The sequence below is a fragment of the Engystomops pustulosus genome, chromosome 2, assembly GCF_040894005.1.
Source record: "Engystomops pustulosus chromosome 2, aEngPut4.maternal, whole genome shotgun sequence".
Lineage (NCBI taxonomy): Eukaryota > Metazoa > Chordata > Amphibia > Anura > Leptodactylidae > Engystomops > Engystomops pustulosus.
The window spans coordinates 18,142,524-18,161,719 of NC_092412.1; the positions used below are offsets into that span (position 1 = coordinate 18,142,524).

Sequence of the window (19,196 nt, forward strand, 5' to 3'; positions counted from 1 at the left end):
AGGCAGCTTTTTACTCCCATAGCAACTAGGTATGGCTGTGATTGGCCAGGTGGACACCTGGTAGAGACACCTGTCCAATCACAGCCATGCCTAGTGGCATAAAACTTTCTTCTTGGATGTTCTACATCCCATCAATCAATCCTTCCGGGTTTAAGCGGACCCACCGATCATAGAGCACAGAATCTAAAGTTGGGGTCCACTCATATCCATCCACCTCTCTTTATTGGTAAAAGCCAATGGGTGCACCAGCTGTCAGCCAATCAGTGATCACAAGTGAGATCTCCTTCAGTGACTGAGGCCACTGATTGGCCAAAGAGGTTCCCATGGCCCTTTGCAAATCTGCTCCCAATGGCATTGCCGACAAACTGGAAACCACAACGCATTAGAACTGGAAGTTGAAGCAGGGTAAGTACATTTTTGTGGTCATCTATGCCTTCAGCATTGACATGGAGAGATGGGGAGGCAGTACTATCTCATGTATGGAAAGAGACAATGATGTGCCCTCATCATTTAAAGGAGGATTTGCAGATTACTATTTTAATGGGACATTTTAAGACACAGAGGGAAAGGAAAGAATGGGAGTATAAATTAATGAGGAGATTCAACACCTTGCAAAGTGGTCTTAACATTCATGCCAGCTTCATGACCTCCTACCTCTGACCTGGAGGCCACAAGCAGATAAGAGCCAGGGCTCATGTGTCTCGCCTCATAGGTTTTTAATGTTTTTATTGCCATCCTGTTGTAAATAAGATGTCCCTGTTTTTATCAATCTGTTGTTTTAGAGGTTTTTTTTAATATCCTTTGATGATCACTGTTTAGTGTGTATAAAATGCTGTGAATTTTCTGTTTCATGCCTGACGTAGAGAACTAGTATTCTCGAAAGCTCACCATCAAATATACTCAGTTAGCCTCAAAAAGGTATCGCCTGATTTCTTCGCTCTTCTTCTTCTCATCATTTAAAGGAAGATACATGGCAATAGAATCATTCAGGAATCACAATGTAGACTTATGTTACCCCAAGAACTATACTAGTTTGAACAAAAGGTCATCCTCCTTTCACATTAACACTGGATCATGGAGATTGTGGGGTGTTCACTTTGCCATCACGAGGGTTTTTACTACTGCTTACTGGCCTCTAATGGACCAGTGAAAGGAAGCTCCTAATCCACTCAAGTGGTCAACTGACGGAAACCTTTACATCCTTCTTTTTACTGCCCCTTGACTCAAAAACATTACACATTTTTTATTGCCCCAGATTCATCCTTCAAGAGCATCAATGTTTGATTGATTTATATGGTATTAGGCTTTGTACACGGAGAGTATACACACAAATGGCGAGCAGCCAACGGCACATACAAGAGGGCCGCAATTAATTCGGAGCAGTCAGGTACAACACAACACTGTAGAGAAGCTGACACCCAAGGGAGACATGTCAGGCATATGTTTATGATCTTGAGAGTCATTAGTCAACTATGAAAGGTCTGGGGAAAATTACACTTCAGGGAGTAAAAAGTCCTTAAATACTCTGATCCGATCTATAGCAAGTCTCTGACGCTCAACTGGAGAACGGAGACTTCACAGGCCTGAAACTAGTGTGAGTATACGGATCATTCCATACACATTTTTTAGGTTTTGTAAATTGTTAAAATCTTTCTTCCGGTCAATTTGATGAAGGCACTTGGATGTCAAATTGCTAATTTTGTCACCAAATTGTTAATGTCTCTTGATTTTGATCATTGTGTAGTTACCTGATCAACTTAGGAAATGTTATGGTAGGATGGCGGCTACCATTGGGTTGGCCAACAGATTCAAAGAAATTAATATTTTTTTCACAATTTCTAAAAGAACTTGTTTTTAAGGTAAGCTTTTAGGGTCAACCAAAGGCTTAAGCACTAACCCTTAACTATCTTCCATCTGTGCGGGGGTCTCTGACTGTCCAGACTCCTTAAATGATATAAATGTTTTAGAGCTGAACCCCTTCCACTCCTACAGAAGTCATTTTTTTTTCATCATGTTCCATAGCCATTTAAGTAAGTAGGAATCTTCGAGTTACTAACTAACGTGAGGTTAACTTGAGTTCAACTCTTTCATCGGTACAGAAAGCTTAATGGTTGTGGTCACACAGAGTAGGACTTTACACTTCATGGTGATAGCAGTCAGAGGAGACAGAACATCTTGATGGTTTCAGTACATACAAGGTGACACTGTCACTTGATCTTGCAGAAATAAACAAAAAATAACTCAAATTGTGCGTCCTTCAGGGTCCTATTCACTCCACAGGATCAACGGCTCAGATGTCCCTTATAGTCCAAACCCTGTTGTCAATAGCCCTATTGTTCTGCCCAAAGCTTTTCTCACCAGAGACGAGTTCTCCTGAACCCAGGCTATTCTTTCACCTAACCCAGGCTATTCTTTCACTTCACCCAGGCTTTTCTTTCTCCTATCCCAGGCTATTCTTTCTCCTGAACCCAGGCTATTCTTTCCTCTATCCCAGGCTATTCTTTCTTCTAACCCAAGGTAATCTTTCTTCTGACCCAGGTTAATGTTTCTCCTAACCCAGGCTATTCTTTCTCCTATCCCAGGCTATTCTTTCTCCTATCCCAGGCTATTCTTTCTCCTATCCCAGGCTATTCTTTCTCCTATCCCAGGCTATTGTTTCTCCTATCCCAGGCTATTCTTTCTCCTATCCCAGGCTATTCGTTCCTCTATCCCGGGCTATTCTTTCTCCTAACCCAGGCTTTTCTTTCTCCTATTCCAGGCTATTCTTTCCTCTATCCCAGGCTATTCTAACCCAAGGTAATCTTTCTTCTAACCCAAGGTAATCTTTCTTCTAACCCAGCTTAATGTTTCTCCTAACCCAGCCTATTCTTTCCTCTATCCCAGGCTATATTGTCTTCTAACCCAGGCAAATCCTAATACTGACCAAGGCTATTCTTTCTCCTAATCCAGGCTATTTTTACCTCTGACCCAGGCTATTTTTACCTCTGACCCAGGCTATTTTTACCTCTATCCAAGGCTATTCTTTCTCCTATCCCAGGCTATTCTTTCTCCTATCCCAGGCTATTTTTTCTTCTAACCCAAGGTAATCTTTCTTCTGACCCAGGTTAATGTTTCTCCTAACCCAGGCTATTCTTTCTCCTATCCCAGGCTATTCTTTCCTCTATCCCAGGCTATTCTTACTCCTAACCCAGGCTAATCTTTCTCCTATCCCAGGCTATTCTTTCTCCTAACCCAGGCTTTTCTTTCTCCTATTCCAGGCTATTCTTTCCTCTATCCCAGGCTATTCTAACCCAAGGTAATCTTTCTTCTAACCCAAGGTAATCTTTCTTCTGACCCAGCTTAATGTTTCTCCTAACCCAGCCTATTCTTTCCTCTATCCCAGGCTATATTGTCTTCTAACCCAGGCAAATCCTAATACTGACCAAGGCTATTCTTTCTCCTAATCCAGGCTATTTTTACCTCTGACCCAGGCTATTTTTACCTCTGACCCAGGCTATTTTTCCTCTATCCCAGGCTATTCTGTCTTCTAACCCAGGCTAATCCTACTACTGACCCAGGCTATTCTTTCTCCTAACCCAGGCTATTCTTACCTCTGACCCAGGCTATTCTTTCCTCTATCCCAGGCTATTCTGTCTTCTAACCCAGCCTAATCCTACTACTGACCTAGGCTATTCTTTCTCCTAACCCAGGCTATTCTTACCTCTGACCCAGGCTATTCTTTCCTCTATCCCAGGCTATTCTGTCTTCTAACCCAGCCTAATCCTACTACTGACCTAGGCTATTCTTTCTCCTATCCCAGGCTATTCTTACCTCTGACCCAGGCTATTCTTTCCTCTATCCTAGGCTATTCTGTCTTCTAACTCAGGCTAATCCTACTACTGACCTTGTCTATTCTTTCTCCTAACCCAGGCTATTTTTACCTCTATCCCAGGCTATTCTTTCCTCTATCCCAAGATAATATTTCTCTTAACCCAGGCTTTTCTTTCTCCTAACCTAGGCTTATCCTACAACTTAACAAGGCTATTCTTTCTCCTAACAGAGGCTATTCTTACCTCTATCCCAGGCTATTCTGTCTTCTAACCCAGGCTAATCCTACTACTGACCCAGGCAAATCTTTATCCTAACCCAGGCTATTCTTACTTCTGATCCAAGCTATTTTTTCCTCTATCCCAGGCTATTCTTTCTCTTATCCCAAGCTATTCTTGTAGGAAGCCCAGCCATGTTCAGCCCAGAACATTTCACATGTTTCAACACACTAGGTTAGACCTCGGACCTATAGGTGATCACTGATCAGGACTTACTAAAAATCCCTGAAATAAATCAGAGACTGTAAGAAGGTCAGATCACACCAGGATCAGTTTTACCTGTACGGGGTTTCTCGGTTCCCCACCTCAAGGTTGGGAACTCATTTTCAATACTCTTTATTTACAAATGTTCACAATACAATAAAATGAATATTGGCAATATAATTACCGAGCCGCTCTCCCGGCCTATTCTCTCCTTATTGTTAGGCCACTATTCCCATATCTTACTACAGATTCCAGTTTTTCCCTTTCTCATAGGATTTATATTCTGTTATTATCATAAAATTCCTATTCTTTCTCCACTCCGGTATATGGAGGGTTCTCCCCATTATCCAATCAATGCAGCATTTATCAGCCCATCACACCCTCCTTTCAATAACCAAAAGGATTCATTTACAGTTTGGGATTTTAATATATTTTAATTAATTAAATTCTAAAGTTACATACATTATTATAATAAACATACATCAAATTAAGTGCAACATACAATGTATATATAACTTGTCCAAATTCTCCTAATTTAGTTTGCTTACATTTTGCTTACATGCTTTCTGATTGTTAAGGTGTATATCCACGCTAAAGGCTCTATGTGCTCTGTAGATTACTTTACATTGAATTTCCCTCCATATCTCTGAGTTTATGGCTGCTCTCGTCATATATAGGCCGTCCCCTACTTAAGAACACCCAACTTACAGACGACCCCCTAGTTACAAACGGACCTCTGGATGTTGGTCATTTACTGTATTTTAGTCCGAGGCTACTATGATCAGCTGTAACAGGTATCAGAGGTGTCTACAATGATCAGCTGTAACAGGTATCAGAGGTGTCTACAATGAAGATTTATTGTTAATCCTGGTTCTTACGACAATCCAAAAGTTTAAAAATCCAATTTGTCACAGGGACCAAAAAACTTTTGGCTGGGGTTTACGATTATAAAGTATGCGGTTCCGACTTACATACAAATTCAACTTAAGAACAAAAATGCACAACCCATCCTGTATGTACTGCCTGTACATGCCTTTTACCATCCTGCATCATATTTCTTGGATATCCATACTGTGAAAAATGTCGTCCTTACACTTAGTACTAACATTTTTATGCCAGTCTTGTATATATAAATGACCCGGTGTACTTATTAATTTTTCTAGTTTATCATAATTTTTTTTTCGCTCCATTGATATATTTTCTTGAAAAGAGATGTTTAATAATGTTCTCCAGCTGCATATAAAAGAAATGGTCTGATTGAGGCAGATTACATTTTTTGGACATATGTGTAAACGGATATGCTTTTAACGTATCATTTAGTTCCCACAGAGTTATTTTATTTTTAGGTATAGTTTTGTTCATGATTTCTATAGCTCTCATTTTTAAATATTCGGTTATTTGCCTTTGATTTTTAACAGTTTACATACATTTTTCCAAACAATCATTGTATCATTTTACTCCTTAAGAACGCAGGGTTTTTCCGCTCATTTCTCGCTCTCCACCTTCAAAAATCCATAACTTTTTCATTTTTCCGTGTACAGAGCTGTGTGACGGCTTATTTTGTGCGTAACAAATTTTACTTTCCCGTGATGTTATTTATTATTCCATGCCTTGTACTGGGAAGCTGGAAAAAAAATCCAAATGTTGAAAAATTGAAAAAAATGCACGTGCGTCACGTTCTTGTGGGCTCAGTTTTTACGACTTTCACTCTTCGCTCCAAATAACACGTCTACTTTATTCTTTGGATCGGTGCGATCGCGGTGATACCAAATTTTTACAGGTTTTATTGCATTTCAATACATTTTCAAAAATTAAATGAATGTGGACGAAAAATTTTTAAAAAATGTTGCCATCTTCTGACGCTAATAATTTTTTCATACTTCGCTGTACGGAGCTGGGGGAGGTGTAATTTTTTGCCAAATGAGCCATTTTTTAATGTCATGCATAAAGATGTAAAAGTCGCGTTTCGGACATTGCCCATTCCGGAGGTCACCGCCGTCAATAACTGTTTTTATATTTTGATACATCGGCATTTTGGGACACAGCGATACCCAATGTGTTTGTGATTTTTACTGTTTATTATGTTTTCTATCAGTTTTAGGGAAAGAGGGGTGATTTGAATTTTTAATATTTTTTAACTGTTTCTTAGATCCTGTAGGGTACATTAACCCTAGATCAGTGATGGCGAACCTTTTTGAGACTGAGTGCCCAGACTACAACCAAAACCCACGCATTTATCGGAAAAGAGCCAATATAAGCAGTAATTTGTTTATTTGTTGAACTGTTCTCCTAACATACCAGTCTCCGGAGGACACAGATACAATTGAAAGCAGGAGGGCAAATCCAGACTATCACTGTAGCTTCTCTTCAGATTCCCGCTGTAAAGGAAGAGTTGTGGGGCCAGCAGGAGGACCATCAAATTCTGTTCCTCTCTGCACCTTCTAGCTTTTCCTTCAGTCCCAAGCTGCCAAGAGATTCTAGGTGCCAGGGATCTAAAGTTATGGCTCCTATTTTCCAGGATGTATCTGATAGATGCGTGGCCACTTAGGTGCCACCCTGTGAGGACATATGAGATACTTCCTTGGCAATTAAAGGGTTAAAATAGGACCAAGATTAGTAAAACTTGACTTGTGTGGAACTGCAGTTAAAATCTTCGAGTCCTGTCTGGTGATAAGCTTAAGTGCCCACAGAGAGCACTCTGAGTGCCACCTCTGGCACCCGTGCCATAGGTTCGCCATCACTGCCCTAGATCGTTCCTACAAAATACTGCAATACAACTGTTTTGTAATATATGGCATTTTTGCATATGATACATTACAATGAGCCACTGGCTCATCGGAACGAATCTTCAGAAACCATGCCGCCTCCGGTCTGATGAAGGCCCGAGGCTGTCACAGCAACCGTTCGCCCCCCCTCGATGACATTTGGGGGAGTGACGTACAAAAGAAACATGGTGGTGCCCATGCGGCGCCATGTTTAAGTGCCGATGGGCAGCAAAGCCCATCTCTGTATGGGCTGTAGGCTCTGTATGGGCTATAAGCTTTATAAGGGAAGCTGATATTCTGCCCCCTTTATTTCCATATTTTCTATCTTCCATGAATTTTTCTTTTTTTATATAGTCTTTTATAGTAACTCATAATCATAATTTCTTTGGGCATCTATAATGGATTTTTAGTTTTCTACTGTAGGGGCCGCAATATATTTTTTGTGACTGCTCCTATATATCCTGCTATGTGTCTTATATTCTTCCAATGTTTTTTCCCAGTTAACCCCTTCTGGCAGCTATTACCTGCTGCTTGCTTCCAATATTTTACTACAAGCACATACAAGACAGTTACATACAAGATAGGTTCCATAGGTTTGTACTTAAGTTGAATTTGTATGTAAGTCGAAACTGTATATTTTATCATTGTAGATCCAGACAAAAAAAAAAATTTCCCCAGTGACGATCGGAGTTTCAAAATTTTTTGCTTTAATTAGACCAAGAATTATCAATAAAACTTAATTACAGACACCTTACAGCTGATCATTGCAGCCTGGGACTATAGTAACATCCAATGAGCTTCACCAAAGGTCACAGTGGGCAGAGAGGTCCATCTTTAACTAGGGGTCATCTGTAAGTCGGGTGTCCTTAAGTAGGGGACTGCCTGTAAAGGGTTGACAAACAAACAAAAAGTTGCTTTTCATAATTTAAGGGGGCAGTTTGTCAAAATAACAGAATTTTAGCAGATTTCTGATATTCAAGCCTTTTCAAATCTCTTTGAAACTTTATATGTAAATGTTCCTGAAGATTGGTAAATGTACTATTAAATTTGTTAACCTTTTAACATCCTAAAATAATAAAAGGATGTTTTTTAAAAAAATTATACCAACATAAAGGGAACATACGGTAAATGTTATGTAGTAACTAATTTGGATGCCTCGACTATTTGTCTGCAAGGCAGAATATTTCAAACATTAAAAAAATGCTAATTTTTCAAAAATTACCATTTAAAGTGTTTCATGTCATTAAGCTGAAAAAGGCCTCTGTCCTTAAGGTGTTAATACAATTATTTAGTTATGTTAGTGTTTATTTCTTCTAATAACAGAGCATCCATTTTATGTATTAAAATTATTATCTGTAAATAAACCCTATTGGTTACTGGTAATTGGAAAAATCTCCTAAAACCCATCTTAAACAACCTTGAAGGAGAATAATGCAATCCATATATAAAATTGTGTTACAGTATCACTATTGTACTCTCTGCCCCCATCTAGACAGAAAAAAGCTGAAATTTTGATATTTTTGCTAATTTATTAAACAAGAAAAACGAACACATCATATGGTGATAAGTATTCAGACCATTTGCCGTGACACTCATAATTTGCTCACATGCCGTTCATTTCCTTTTGATCCTCCATGAGATGGTTCTACTCCATCATTGGAGTCCACTTATGTTTAATTAAACTGGTTGGACTTGATTAGGAAAGGCACTCACATGTCTATATAAGATCTCATAGCTCACAGTGCACGTCAAAGCATGTGAGAATCATGAGGTCTAAAGAACTGCCCAAGGAGCTTAGATGCAGAACTGTGACAAGGCAAAGATCTGGCCAAGGTTACAGAAGAATTTCTGCAACACTGAAGGTTCCTAAGAGCATAATCATTAAATGCTAAAAGTTTTGGATGAGCACAACTCTTCCTCTACATGGCCAAGATCCCCAAGATCACTGTGGCTGAGCTATAGAGATGAAGTAGGGAGATCGGAGTCACCTATCACTGCAGCCTCCACCCATCGGGGCCTTATGGCAGAGTTTGCCGACAGATGCCTCTCCTCAGTGCAAGACAGTACAGTCTGCAGTACAGTCTGCAAAACACACAAAGGACTCTAAGACTATGAGAAATAAGATTTTCAGCTCTGATGAGATGAAGATTTAACTTTTTAGTGTTAATTCTAAGTGGTGGAGAAAACCAGGCACTGCTCATCACCAGCCAAATACAATCTAAGCAGTGACACACGTTGGGGTCAGCATTATGCTATGGGGGAGGGACAGGACCACTGGGTGTAATGGAAGGAAAGATGAATGCCGCCAAGTATAGAGATATCCTGGATGAGAACTTTAGATGCTCTGGATGGACCTCAGACTGGGTCTATCCAACAAGACAATGATCCTAAGCACAAGCTAAAGAAGAGGCTTCATAATAAATCAATGACCATTCCTGACTGGCCCCAGCCAGAGCCCGGACCTAAACCATCTCTGGAGAGGCCCGAAAATGGTCTCTCCAGAGGGTACTGGAGAGGATCTGCAAGGAGGATGCAGAGGATCCCCAAATCCAGGGGTGAGGAACTTGTAGCATCTTCCCAAGGAGACTCCTGGTTGCACCAGCTCTAAAGCTGCTTCTACTCAACACTGAGCAAAGGGGCCGAATACTTATCACCAGGGGCTGAATACTCATCACCCGGGGCTAAATACTTATCACCGGGGGCTGAATACTTATCACCGGGGGCTGAATACTCATCACCAGGGGCTGAATACTTATCAGCAGGGGCTGAATACTTATCCCCAGGGGCTGAGTACTTATCACCGGGGGATGAATACTTATCACTGGGGGCTGAATACTTATCACCAGGTGATATTTCAGTTTTTCTTCTTTACTATATTAGAAAAATATCTACATTTCAGATTTTTTTCTGTCAAGATGGGGGCAGAGTGCACATTACGGAGCAAAACAAGAACCTTATTTATCTTGCCAATTGACTGCAATGAAAAAAAGATAGAAATATTGAAAGGGGTGTAAATACTTTCCACACACCCCTGTATATACTTTATACCCAGTTTAAGCTCTTAAGCTCACTCTTAATTATCAGTCTCCTTCTCCTGGTAGGTGAAGCCATGATGGTTTATTGTTGCGGAATCCTAGTATTTGCACTCTCAGTACCAATCATTATGTCACTGATAACAGACATTTGTTACTGCATCCTGCTGTGGCCTACTAATTTTCCTTTGGGATTTTACCTTGCCTTATCTTAAGTTGGCTGGTCAGTTCCTTAATCGTGAGCACTCGGGTCTTCAAAGAATAGCAACTGCTATCAAGAGATGTAGGAATGTTTCTAATAAGTCCAGCAGTTGGGGCAGATTACCAGGGGTCTTGCCTATACCCTTTCAACAAAGTTCTGGGGTGGTACACTAATCCTTTCACTGTCCTAATGAGACCCAGTTATACCTTCCCACCAACAGAAATTTCGGTAGACACTACGATGACAACCCTAGAGCAAGCACAGTAAGACAGTGGTGGACTGAAGACCATGACAATCAGGTATTGAGTATGTGAGTAATAAATTTTCCTTTGTTGCTCTTTTTCCAGTGTCAGGAAATTGTTATCTTATCTCTAACTATGGTGAACTCCTCATCTACCTTTCAAGTCAACACGACCCAGGCACCACTTACCCTCGGGAAGACATTCGACGTCATACGATGGTCATTTGTTGCCTTGATCATAGTTGGGTTCTGTTTCTTCATCTTATTCATTGCCATCATGCTCCACATCTTCTGCATCACTCCTCTGCTGCGGGAGAATGCCCGCTACCTCCTCTTCTTCTACATGCTGGTGAACGACACGTTCTATCTCTTGATTACTTTCTTCTTACTTCTGGTAGTGTTGTTTTTATTTTATCTTCCTATACCCATATGTTTCCTCTTGTATGCTATCTCCTCTATTTTATTCAAGGTGACTCCATACAACTTGGCGGTCATGGCTCTAGAACGTTACATGGCAATATGTTACCCGCTTCATCGCGCTTTACTGTGCACTACTAATAGGGCAAATGTAGCCTACTCCTTAACATGGATGTTACTCATAGTTATACATGGTGCAGAGCTAGTCCTCATGTTCTCCTCAGCCACAAATTTATACATATATGCCATCTGCAAACATGACAGCCTATTGGTAAATCCCATTCAGAACATCATAAGGACCTTCAGCTTCACCCTATGTTTCGGCTCGGTGGGAATCGTCATCATATTTACCTATGTGAAGATTATGCTTGTTGCCCACAAAGTAAAATCTCAATCATCCACAGCTTCCAAAGCCGGGAGGACCGTCATGCTCCACGCGTTTCAGTTACTTCTGTGTATGTCTTCCTTATTGTCAACACTCGTTGATACACTTTTGCCCAAAAGGATTGACTACATGCCGATAACATACTTTTTTTTCTTCACTTGTGTCCCGAGGTTCCTCACTCCAATCATCTATGGAATCAGAGATGAAGAACTGAGGAGACACATTAAAAAGTCTTTAACTAAATACTTCCATTAAAGATCCATGTTACATATTTACTCTATTATTATTTACTCCCCAATCTCCAATATCCTAGATATTTTTAAAAATGTATTGTCTTCTTGGGTCAATCTTTGGGTGAATTACAGTTTGGCCACCAGTGAAGTTGGGTGAGTACCTGTTTCATTGAGAGAGATGTCCTGTACTCCCAGGAGAATAGTGGTGAAGAAGGGGAATTACATGGTGCCCTCGAGAAGCAGAATGTATGGATATACCTCAAAAAGTAGACTAAGGACAGCCATAGGGGACTACAGCGTTACCTGTCTTCATCAGTGTGTCACTGAGTCAATGGGTATTTGTAGTAAAGGAAAATACAGGTTTTTTGTTTGTGTGCTGTCCCTAAGACTGAAGTGTGAGATCAATGAGTAAGTAAGTAGGAAGTAGTTTTTATTGAAATCTTAGTGTGGACAACGCCTTTTGAGGAAGGATCATCCTCTTCATCAGGTCCAATGTATATATAAAAAACACACTCTGAACAGTAGAGATAGGCTGAGAATCAGAAGAGTGAATTGGAATTTTTTTTTTTTTAAACAATCACAAAATGCACCCAACACTAAACTAAATCTCACACCCACTCCCTCCCTCAGACACTGGTCTAGTGTCCAAAGTTTGCATTAAGAAGTCCAGACCAGTGTCCAAGATCAGTTCATAAATCCCACCACCATCGCCCCCCTCCCAACCGAACACTATATCCCAAACCCTACAACATGAAGAAAACATAATACAATCATATCAACCAACCACATAAAGCCCAGGTTCGGTGCCTGCAAGCCCTACATCACTACATGCTCAGAACACAAAACAAAAATGTACTGTGCAGCATCAGCCCAACACTAGGAGAGGAGACGACAGACTAAGGGACACTAAAGGAGAACCCCCTCCAAAGGAGACAGGCCGTCCCCATACCCAGCCTCTCATACTCCAGAGAGCGCACCTTCACCAGGTCACCCAGAATGTTCCTAACCACCTCATCCACCGGGAGGGTTTTACTCTACGTTGATACTAAGCACTGTGCGTTCCATGTGTGGTACCTGACCACTAGACTAACTAGAAATAACGTACAGCGGTCCCAGCCACCCAGGCCTCTGAAAGCTCCGAAGGCCCACTCCACATAGGAGAGACCGGCCAACCCGGGCCAATGGATGGAAGCGCCCACCCGGTTGTTGAAGGGGCACTGAAGCAGGAAGTGGTCCATGCTCTCCAGCAGGCCACCGCAATCCTCCCCGGGACAACCCCTTTCCTCAGAGCTCCTACACTTCAGATTGTCCCTCACACACAGCTTTCCATGGAAGCAGCGCCAAGTCACATCCCAGAACTTCAAAGGGATCCTGATGGAATTCAAAACATTTAGACCCACTCCTGGATCCCGACTTGAGCAATCCCTGAGGGCCAGAGGCTTCTGGAAATAAGTCAACAGAACCCTTTTGTCGAGGAGTTTCCCTGGCATGGTCCTGATCTCCCACATTCTCAGACCCCACCGGTGAATCACCTTCAGAACCGGGGTACCGTAAGCCGGAAGATGCCTGTTAAATATTACAGAATTACAATATTCTATTTTGGGTGTGAAAATATACTCAAGAGTTGATCAAACACAATATGGTCAATGAGATACAAATGTGAGGATTAAAATACAAATGGAGAGTAAATGTGTAATAATCATAAGTGAAAGATCAGGATCATACATGGGAAGCATTGGAGTTATATGTACAATCTTGACATATATCTAAAAACCTATGGAAGGAAACAACCTTCCCCCAACCACATGCTATTACATGCCATTAGTTATCCTTTACTATATAATGGTCTCTGTGTTAGCTGGTCATAAAGGAATGTTACCATATATGGTTATGGACAAGGCCAATGGAGGAGTTTGGCTCACAATGTAACTCTATAGGAGTGTACTCTTTATAAGTGACTCTGTCCAAGGGGGATGGACATTTTAGCATTTTACACACACACACACACACCAAGCTCGCTCACACACGCTGACATATGGAGGAGATTTAAGGACACAAGATGGAGATGAAGAATGGAGGAAGAAAGATCAACACAAGATGATGAAACCTTCACCAGAACATAATTTCATGGACTGACTGACTTTACCACATGACTAATAATCTGCACAAGTTTTCTGTATTCTGCAACCTGGACGACGACAATAAACGTAACTTTTTATAATAATTATCCTGAGTCCTTCTATTTTTGGAAGAACCTATTAAAGGACACGGGAAAGATTTAATATTTAATACGAGATTTCTAACAATGCCCATGTGGTGTGCGAAGATCCTTCACTTGCCCTCCTGTCTCCCATTCCTGGCAGAAAGGCCGAAACCATCCCCTACAGGAGTATACCCACGGAGGAGCCCTCTCTTTCCAGAGGTTTGCTACATTGATCTTAAGAAAGGTATTCACTAGGAACACCACAGGGTTGACCATACACAACCCTCCTTGTCTCCTCGTGTAGTAAGAAACCTCCCTCTTGATCAGGTTCAGCCTATCCCCCCATAACAGCTGTAAGGACAAACTGTAGATCGGACCCCTGTTATTATATTGGCTACTGTTGTACATCAGCCATTGTAAGTACATTGTGACTATATTGGCTACTGTGGGGCGCCTGTGACTATATTGGTTACTGTGGGCAGTACAGTGTGGAATTTTTGTTATGAAACTACTAAAATTTTGTGTTGCTAAATCTGCATGGACAAGTAATGGCTCAAAGACATTTAAGAGACTCCTCCTAACTCTGGTAGGTTCTGGTCCTGTATCTTTATACCGTAATCTTGGTCTTGGTAATATATCTATTTAGTAACCCTTGTTCTGGTAACATTTCTTTGCAGTAATCTTGGTCCTGGTACCGTATCTATATAGTTACTATACTATTCTGGTAACTTATCTATGTTGTGGCAATGTATTTATATAGTAAGTGTTGTTCTGATGCTGTATCTATGTAGTCAGATTGTTTTGGTACTGTCCCCAAGTAACACGTTGAGTTCTGTTATGGATTCTATGTAACAAATTTTGTTTTATTACTGTATTAATGCAATAAAAAAAACTGTAAACCATTGGGATGACCATAATCTCTTTATAGCCTAGGGCCTGTAAAGTCATAATAGTCAAGTTATACTACTACAGCACATCGCAAACATAAGAAGGGAAAAGGGGGCCCACAAAATGTGCCCATCAGGGGACCAAAAATTCCTAGAGTAGGCCCTGACTGCAAATATGGGTTAACAGTGCTTTATGTTTGGACAGGAAGTCACTTTTTCCTTTTATTCCTAGACGGCCACTGATAAACAGGGGTCCTTAATAGAGATGAGCGAGCACTAAAATGCTCGGGTACTCGTTATTCGAGACGAACTTTTCCCGATGCTCGAGTGCTCGTCTCGAATAACGAGCCCCATTGAAGTCAATGGGAGACTCGAGCATTTTTCAAGGGGACCAAGGATCTGCACAGGGAAGCTTGGCCAAACACCTGGGAACCTCAGAAAAGGATGGAAACACCACGGAAATGGACAGGAAACAGCAGGGGCAGCATGCATGGATGCCTCTGAGGCTGCTTAAACGCACCATTATGCCAAAATTATGGGCAACAGCATGGCAATGACAGAGTGACCGAATGAGGCTAGATAGCATCTAAAACATCCAATAATTGACCCTGACACTATAGGGGACTATGCAGAGGCAGCGGCAGCAGCGGCAGGCTAGAGAGTGTCTTGGCAACATACCCCAAATGGACTCAGGCTTAAAACCAATGGGTGGCAGAGAGGAACCAAAGGAGGTGAGCAAGAAGCGCTCAAATAATATCGGTACATGATAAAAGTTTGCCAGTATATTTTGTGGATTACACAGCAGGGTGGCGACAAAGTTAATAAGTTTGATGAGGAAGCCATGAAAACAACCCAAAATTCTGCCTGACACAGCTCGTTTGATAAGGGGGCCATGTATGGAGGCAGTGAACTAGTAGTAGATTAAAGGTGCTGCAGTTAAAACTATGTTAGTTGGATCTTGGGATGGAGCTGGCGCTCCGCTGCCAGGCGAGCTTTCGCCAATCCAAGCCCCTGTCTCTAGGCTACTCCCCAAACAGCACTTCTAAGAACCTTTTGTATAAGATCAAGTGTAGTAGTGTTCTTATAAGTTTGGGTTCTGGCGGGTGAGGGGAATGTAAACAGATGCGCAAGAAGTGCTGAAATAATATTGGTAAATGATAAAAGTTTGCCAGTATATTTTGTGGATTACACAGCAGGGTGGCGACAAAGTTAACATGGAAGCCATGAAAACAATCCAAAATTCTGCCTGACACAGCTCGTTTGATAAGGGGACCATGTATGGAGGCAGCTATATGGACTACTTTTGGAGGCAGCTATGGCGATGACGTGTGGAGGTAGCAATGGAGACAACGTGTGAAGGCAGCTAAAAAGACGACGTGTGGAGGCTGCTATGGAGACAATTTAATTTGGATAGTGCCTGTATGTGGCAGTCCAAAAAAGTTTTCAAACCAGAGGAGCAGGTAGCTGGTCCTCCAGAAAAATTACATAGATTGAGTGCCTGTATGTGGCAGTCCCAAAAATTGCTTAAAACAGAGGACAGGGTAGTTGGCCCTCCAGAAAAATTAAATACATAGAGTACTATAGCCAGAGCCAGTTGGCCCTGGCAAAAAAATAGCCAGTTTCCTCTGCTTTAGTGTACAAAGAGGAGGAGAAGGAGGACAATGAGGAGGAGGAGTGCATACATTATTCAGGTTCAGCTTCTTTCACCTGGTGGAGAATGGAAATGCGGAGAAATCCAGGCTTTATTCATCTTGATAAGCGTCAGCCTGTCAGTCGACAGGCGTGTACGCTTATCGGTGATGATGCCACCAGCTGCACTGAAAACCCACTCGGACAACACGCTAGCGGCAGGGCAGGCAAGAACCTCCAAGGCGTACAGTGCCAGTTCGTGCCACATGTCCAGCTTTGAAACCCAGTAGTTGTAGGGAGCTGTGTGATCATTTCGGACGATGGTATGGTCAGCTACGTACTCCCTCACCATCTTTCTGTAAAGATCAGCCCTACTCTGCCGAGACTGGGGACAGGTGACAGTGTCTTGCTGGGGTGACATAAAACTGGCAAAGGCCTTGTAAAGCGTACCCCTGCCAGTGCTGGACAAGCTGCCTGCTCGCCTACTCTCCCTCGCTACTTGTCCCGCAGAAGTACGCCCTCTGCCGCTAGCGCTGTCAGAAGGGAAATACTGTTTCAGCTTGTGCACCAGGGCCTGCTGGTATTCATGCATTCTCACACTCCTTTCCTCTCCAGGGATGAGAGTGGAAAGATTTTGCTTGTACCGTGGGTCCAGGAGAGTGAATACCCAGTAATCGGTGCTGGAATAAATTTTTTGAATGCGAGGGTCACGGGATAGGCAGCTTAGCATGAAATCTGCCATATGCGCCAGAGTCCCAACGCGCAAGAATTCACTCCCCTCACTGGCCTGACTGTCCATTTCCTCCTCCTCCAACTCCTCTTCTTCTGCCCATACACGCTGAACAGTGAAGGACTGAACAATGGTCCCCTCTTCTGTCTCGCCAACATTCTCCTCCTCTTCCTCCTCATCCTCCTCCACCTCCTCCGATATGCGCTGAGAAACAGACCTAAGGGTGCTTTGGCTATCAACAAGGGAATCTTCTTCCCCCGTCTCTTGTGACGAGCGCAAAGCTTCCGACTTCATGCTGACCAGAGAGTTTTTCAACAGGCCAAGCAGCGGGATGGTGAGGCTGATGATGGCGGCATCACCACTGACCATCTGTGTTGACTCCTCAAAGTTACTCAGCACCTGACAGATATCAGACATCCACGTCCACTCCTCATTGTAGACTTGAGGAAGCTGACTGACCTGACTACCAGTTCTGGTGGAAGTTGACATCTGGCAGTCTACAATCGCTCTGCGCTGCTGGTAAACTCTGGATAACATGGTTAGTGTTGAATTCCACCTCGTGGGCACGTCGCACAACAGTCGGTGAGCGGGCAGTTGGAGGCGGCGCTGCGCTGCCCTGAGAGTGGCAGCATCTGTGCTGGACTTCCTGAAATGCGCACAGATGTGGCGCACCTTCGTGAGCAAATCAGACAGATTGGGGTATGTCTTGAGGAAACGCTGAACTATGAGATTTAACACATGGGCCAGGCATGGCACATGTGTCAGTCTGCCGAGTTGCAGAGCTGCCACCAGGTTACGGCCGTTGTCACACACAACCATGCCTGGCTTCAGGTTCAGCGGTGCCAGCCACAGATCAGTCTGCGCCGTGATTCCCTGTAATAACTCTTGGGCGGTGTGCCTTTTATCGCCTAGGCTCAGCAGTTTGCGCACCGCCTGCTGTCGCTTAGCGATGGCACTGCTGCTGTGCCTAGAGCTACCGACTGATGGCGCCATGCCCACGGATGGTAATTCAGAGGAGGAGGTGGAGGAGGGGTGGGAGGAGGAGGAGGCATAGTAGGCCTTTGAGACCTGGACCGAGGTAGGCCCCGCAATCCTCGGCGTCGGCAGTATATGACCAGCCCCAGGGTCAGACTCGGTCCCAGCCTCCACCAAGTTAACCCAATGTGCCGTTAGCGATATATAGTGGCCCTGCCCGGCAGCACTCGTCCACGTGTCCGTGGTCAGGTGGACCTTGTTAGAAACGGCGTTGGTCGGGGCACGGAGGATGTTCTCTGACACGTGCTTGTGCAGGGCTGGGACGGCACATCGGGAAAAGTAGTGGCGGCTGGGGACCGAATACCGAGGGGCGGCCGCCGCCATGAGGTTTCGAAAGGCATCGGTCTCTACCAGCCTATAGGGCATGTGGGGATTTGGCCCAGTAGAGACCGTGGTAACGGGGTGCTGTGATGCAGTTCAACACAGTGACACCAAGGTACAGTCCAAAACAGGTCTCACCTGCGTTTATTGCAGCAAAAGTAAAATAAAACAGCCTTCACATTCAGGCATCCAAACAAAATAATATCCTACCCGTCAGGGTGCTAACTAAACATTGGTTCTCTGACTCACCACTAACAAAATACTTTTGTTGCTCCAGGCCCAGAGAACAAGGCTGCGTGCTCCCCAGCCTCCTTCCAGAGAGAGACCACACACTCAACTCTGCTGAGTGACTTTATCCAGGCTCATTAGTCTGCACCCATCACCTGTGTCCAAGGTGCTGGACAAACCCACCTCAGCACTAAGGCCTTGCATAGAAGCAAAACCTAGGGGAAACATACCGCCCATCCACAGTTAACCCCTTCAGTGTCTCACATACCCTCCCCCTCTGTTTGACCCTGTGGGGACGAACACTTTTGGCCATCAGACAGTGGGTACGGGATAGGGCATCGGCATTCCCATGCAGCTTTCCTGCTCGATGTTCCACTGTGAATTTAAAATTCTGGAGCATTAGGAACCACCTTGTGACCCTGGTGTTCCTCTCTTTGAGAATAAAGAGATGAAAATCCACTCCATCCGCACCGGTATGAGGTTAAAAAATGTTCACTTCGATTTATTCAAATCATCAAAAAAGTTAAAAACAATACAACAACACAGAAAAAAACATGAGATGACGCGTTTCGGACAAAACACGGTATTAGTCCTTAATC

At 43.1% G+C, this 19,196-nt stretch overlaps 1 protein-coding gene across 1 annotated transcript; it reads left to right on the plus strand.

The window, feature by feature from the left end:
- The first annotated feature begins 10,640 nt into the window (after window positions 1–10,640).
- Window positions 10,641–11,603, plus strand: LOC140116428 (odorant receptor 131-2-like). Its single transcript, XM_072132958.1, has one exon. The coding sequence runs from the start codon at window positions 10,666–10,668 to the stop codon at window positions 11,584–11,586; it is 921 nt and encodes a 306-aa protein (XP_071989059.1). The 5' UTR covers window positions 10,641–10,665; the 3' UTR covers window positions 11,587–11,603.
- Window positions 11,604–19,196: the final 7,593 nt, after the last annotated feature.

Bases quoted from the DNA above. Each gene is read 5' to 3' on its own strand.
- LOC140116428 (XM_072132958.1), top strand. From the start codon at position 10,666: ATGGTGAACTCCTCATCTACCTTTCAAGTCAACACGACCCAGGCACCA.